This window comes from Crocuta crocuta, unplaced genomic scaffold, assembly GCF_008692635.1.
Source record: "Crocuta crocuta isolate KB4526 unplaced genomic scaffold, BGI_CrCroc_1.0 scaffold327, whole genome shotgun sequence".
In the NCBI taxonomy this organism is placed as follows: Eukaryota; Metazoa; Chordata; class Mammalia; order Carnivora; family Hyaenidae; genus Crocuta; species Crocuta crocuta.
In genome coordinates this window covers 869,739-874,874 of record NW_027529176.1, presented here as the reverse complement: position 1 = coordinate 874,874, position 5,136 = coordinate 869,739, and the positions used below count along the sequence as shown (strand labels likewise).

General features: G+C 66.5%; 1 protein-coding gene across 1 annotated transcript in view; it reads right to left on the bottom strand.

Annotated features, from left to right (window-relative positions):
* Nucleotides 1-4,860: 4,860 nt before the first annotated feature.
* Nucleotides 4,861-5,136, bottom strand: part of LOC144226670 (plectin-like) — a 34,930-nt gene continuing 34,654 nt past the window's right edge. Inside the window, 1 exon segment of the mRNA XM_077758131.1 lies at nt 4,861-5,136. This exon segment is cut by the window's right edge and continues 90 nt beyond it. Within this exon segment, the coding sequence (XP_077614257.1) occupies nt 5,067-5,136 (70 nt within the window). The 3' untranslated portion in view covers nt 4,861-5,066.

The following is a 5,136-nucleotide window of genomic DNA, read 5'->3' as shown; positions in this document are numbered from 1 at the left end:
CCTTGGTTAAACTCTTCAGCCACCCTGTTTCAGGATTCCAACCAGCAGGCACACTGTGTTTCCGTTCTCTAAATTTTTTAATGTTTATTTACTTTTTGGGAGAGAGAGAGAGAGAGTGTGCGCACCAGGAAGGAGCAGAGAGGTGAGAGAAATCCCAAGCAGGCTCTGAGCTTCCAGTACAGAGCCCGATGCAGGGCTTGAACTCACCACCTGTGAGACCTTGACCTGAGCCAAAACCAAGAGGTGGACACTTAACTGACAGCCCCCAGGCACCCCTTGTTCCTTAAATTTTGAACTGTGAGATCACATCCGAAGGCCTGGACTTTTCCCCGGGAGTCCTGGGGGACAAGACCTCCAGAGACTGTCGGCTCGTGCCAGGTGCCAGCTTGTCTTCCATCTGGGACCGCGCTTAGCTTCCCTGCATGCGGCTTCCCCAAATGCGCGGGGGAGGCCTGAACCCTAAAGGCCCAGCGCAAGGTTTTCCTGCGGCGCCCAGGCAGAATCACTGGGTTTCCTTTCTGGAGCCGTTTGCTGGTGGGCAGGGTTTTCCTGGTCCACGTTTTCACCGTGTGTGGCTGGCCGTGGACCCAGGGTCCCACAGAGCCTCTGCCTGCGCAGGTCCAGTCCTCGCTCCCGCTCCCGAGGGCCTGCGCCAGCCCGAGGCTCTGGGTCAGGTGCGTGGCGGCTCCGCCAAAGTCCTGCTGTCTTACCCGGGCCTTCCCTTTTCTGTTTCGTGACCTCGGGTATCTGAGCGGCGTCTGTTGGGTTTTACTAGGAAATCTGTGGCGGGAGGGATTTTCAGGACACGTAGGTCTGTCCCATGGCTGCCGCGCACAGTCGTCGCTGTTACAGCAGGTGCCGTTGCTGAGCCAGTCAACCCCCTTTCGCGGGCGGCGTGCCCACCCCTAGCAGCCATAGCCTCGCACAAGCCCCCTGGGCCAGAGGACCGCCCGGGGCTGGCGAAGCCTCCTGCAGGGGTGCCTGGGAGGCGCGTGCCCCTCACCACGGCAGCCGGTGGCCAATAACCGATGGGGGGGGGCAGTGGCTCAGGCCCCATTTCTGGAGAAACCCCCTCTCGGGTGGAATCCATGCCCCCGAGCCCCCTCAGGATCAGACCGTCAACTGAACACACAACTTCCACGGCTGTGCTCACACCCTCTCCTGAGAGCGTGGCTTCCAGAAGCCTGATGCATACGAGTCACCATCACGGGCTCTGCTTATGGGGAACCGACCAGAGAAGGGGGTGCCAGGTGTGGTCCCGGCAGGCACATCCCATGTTAGAGTGCCACTGGCCGGTGGCCCACGGGACTCGTCTCTGCTGCCGGGGGTATTGTCCGCCCCGGCGTCTTCAGCAGCACGGCCGGTGCATAGCGAGTGTGAGCAGACAGAGCGGGGGGTGGGCCGGTGCCCGCATCTGCCCGCTGAGCCCCACCCCCAGGGCCGCAGGGCAGCTGTGCTTGGAGATGGGCCTTTGCGGAGGCGACTGGGGTAAAAGGAGGGCGCTGGGGCCCCTGCTCCAGGCTGACGGGTGTCCTCACAGCAAGGGGGGACCAGGACGCAGACACGCGCGGGGGTGGGGGGAGCGACCGCGCGGGGACACAGGGAGGACACGCCGTCCACACGCCAGGGAGAGGAGGCCTCGGGAGGACCGGCCCTGCTGACACTTTGAGATGCCCAAGCGAGATGGACACTGTGCACGCTTTGCTCTGGACCATGTCAGCTCTGTCCCAGGACAGACTGACCAGCGCTCAGAAAAACAGCAGTCATGCTGACCACCTCGCCAGGCCTGCTGGGCAGGAAGCGGCAAGCGTTCTGAGTGTCCTGGAAAGACACACGCACCAGCAGCGTGAGCTACACGCTGAACAAAGTTTCAGGGACTGGTAACTTCAAGAAAGCTTTAAGGAGTCCACAAGTCTGAGGCATGCTGGGACGCCCCCTCCACGGAGCCTGGGGCATGCTGGGATGGATGCCCCCTCCACGGAGCCTGGGGCATGCTGGGACGCCCCCTCCAAGGCAATGGACAGATTCTGAACCTTTCGCCCCTCTCACTTCTAAAGAAAACGCACTCCACTCTCGGGCTCTCTGAATTTGAGAGCTACCACGTGACACGCCAGGAATGTGACCTCAGTCCGCTGCTGGAGGACAGGGAGGCTTCTAGCTGCGAGTGGTCCCGGACACAGGACGGGGACACAGCTGGAAGCGCGGTGGGGCGGACGGCCCTGCTGCTTGGGCTGCACGAGCCAGGCGTGCCCGGGCTGGGGTAAGAGCGCAGCGTGGCGTCCCCAGCACGGCCACAAGGAACCCGCAGCCAGACCCTAAGCTGCACAGTGAGGACAGAGGGGCTCCACAGAGAACTGCAGACGCGTTCCAGAACCGCCCCCCAGGCCGCCGCAGCTGGGACAGCCGGCCAGAGGTGGCGGTGACCGTGCAGCCACCGTCAGGCCCACCGACCGGTGCAGGGTCGGGCGGACACCCGGGCTGAGGCTCCCGCAGGGCCAGATGGCCGACTCCCTCATCACCCACCCCTGCCACACCACGGCCGCACGGAGGCTCCCGCTGGCGGGGCGACGGAGCACAAACCCCGGTCCTGGTTCACGACGGTGGGCGTGGCGTGTCCGGCGAACAGACCGCAGCCCCGCTCCGGAGCGGGGAGGGAGGCGCCTGACCAGAGACCCACGCTGGGTGAGAAGACAGGCGCTCACGGTGGGGGGACACAGGACTCAGCCGTCGGCGGGACGGAGTGGCTGGCTGCTCAGGGTTGGGGGGGCCCGGGAGGGGGCGGGGGACGACCACGGGNAGGTGGCCACCGGCCAGCAGGGCCCACACAGGATCCCTACCCGATGCCCGGATGCGGAGATAGGCCGAGCACGGGCTGCTCTCGCGTGTGGCGTGTGACGCTGCACATCAGCCCAGCAGCAGGGGGCCCTGAGCCAGCCAGTGGGGGACCCATCACTTCAGACTCGCGCTCCGGGTGCCACGGTCTCAGACTGCAGTGTGGGCTTCGGCGGGGCATCGGCTCGACGCTCAGACCCCCTTACGGCAAGGGCGTGCAGCCGGGCCTGGGGCCACCGGGGACAGCGCGCCCGACAGATGCTGCCGGCCTGCAGGACACGGGCGTCACCTGGAGTCCGGGGGCCCCGCGGGCGGAGACTGGAGTCGGGAACAAGGAGTGGAAGCAGCGGCCTGCCCACCACACTCCAGGGACCCACCGGGGAGCGAGCCTGCCACCTTAGGCTGTGACAAACCGTCAGTCCGGGTCCCCAGGAGGACGGGGCCGGGGACCACCTGGCCGCGGAGGCTCCTTGTTCCGGAGACCAGCCGGTCACCAGCCCGGCGAGATCCTGGCGTTCCCACGCCCAGCTGTATGTGGCAGTGGGCAGAGGACAGAGGCTGACAGGGCACCGTGACCAGGCTCCAGGCTCCAAAGACGAGGGTCTGGTCCGCTGCCCCCACTCTGGGCGGGGCTCAGCCGGCCCTGCGCACCCTCCTCTTCTAAGTTTCCCCAGAAGGAACCTGGGGGGCTGGACGAACCTGATGTGAGGAGTTGTGTGTGGACCTGGGGGGACCCGGAGGCCTCGCTCACAGTCCGGCTCCCGAGGCTCGCTTCCCCGGGGCGGCAGCGTGGCCGACTGGAACCAGCTTAGCCGGCTCCCCAAGGGATGGGCCGCGAGGGGCCCAACCGACGTCAGCGGACAGGAGAGCTCGGGCCCCCACCCCGGGCAGCGCCGACGGCGAACTGGGCGTGAGCGGCCCGGCAGTGACGGGCCACCAGCGGGGCCGGAGGCGGGGGCAGACCTCTCTGGCCCGCGCTCCGCTCTGTCTGGGTCTCTCTTACCGGAGACCCGAGACCCGGGGCCCCAGGGCATCTTCACGGAGGCCCTGCTCCCCGGCCCTTGGCCCAGACGCCCAGGCCAAGCTCAGAGCCCCGGGGCCGCAGCATTCACCCGCCCCGGCCTCCACACACACCTGACCGCGGGACGAGAAAAGAAGGTAGGACCCACGAGAAGGTTGGAATTGCTTTTATTGATTGGGGTGGGCGCTGCAGGCCCACCGTGGTCGGGTTAGTGTTCTGCCCTCACGGAGGCAGCCGCAGCCTGGCGCCTCCACCCACCGCCTGCCTGGGTTAGTGGAACATGCAAAGCTGAATCAGAGGGTGGAGGCGGGGATGGAAGCCGCCGAGGCCAGGGGCTGGATGGAACAAGGGGCTGGGCTGGGCCGCCTGTCCCTGGGCCACACAACGGGCTAGGCTCTCACGGAGAGACAGGCAGGAAGCACCCGGGGGGTGGGGGGGAACCCATGGGGAGAACCTGGCCCGGGGCTGGCAGGCCCGGGAGCTGGGCCAGCGGTGAGTCTTTCACCGGGAGGGTCGATCTCCCACCCCAGGTCTGGGTCCTTGGGGCCTGGGGCGGAGGGAGGACACTGAAGGCACTTACTAGGGGACCGAGGCTGGAAGGCTGAAGCCAGAGGCCTGGGGATAGTGTCGGGGGCTGGGGGCTGGGGACCGGAGAGGCCTGGCCGGGGCCAGCTGGTTCTGTAGACCGGACCCTCATCTTCCCGGGGGGGTGGGGGAAGGCAGGCTGGAAAGAAATGGCTAACCCAGGACCCCCTCCCTCCCCGGCAAGACCCACCGAGCAAGGAAGTCCGTCCTGAAAACAGGAAGAAAAGCTGGTCCTGAGGGCCCTGCTAGTGACGGGGCCGAGCCCGCTTCCCCGAGCAGCCAGGATTGGCGGTTGGGGGGGGTCAGTGAGCCCAGCCAGCAGGGCTGGGGAGGGGGGACCTTGCCCAGACAAAACCCTCTGGAGAGAGAGGAGGGCCCCTGGCGCGGGACCCCCCCAAGGCACCTGGCTGTGGTGAGTGGNAGCTCAGTGGGTCTGCCCCAGCCCCAAACCCCCCGGGACACAGGCTGTCTGGACAGCAGGTAGGTATTAACATATTAGTCTGCTCTTTTTGGTTAGACTTTAGGCACCGCTTGGGAGGAAGACACCTTTAAACGTCAAAGACCCCAACGCCTGGGGCGGGGAACCCGGCCACATGCAGAGCGGGAGGGCGGGGGTGCGGGCAGCGGCTCAGGCTGCCGTGGACTCAGGGCCCCCCAGGGAGGACGCGGGCCCGGAGGCGTAGCGGCGGCCATAGCCC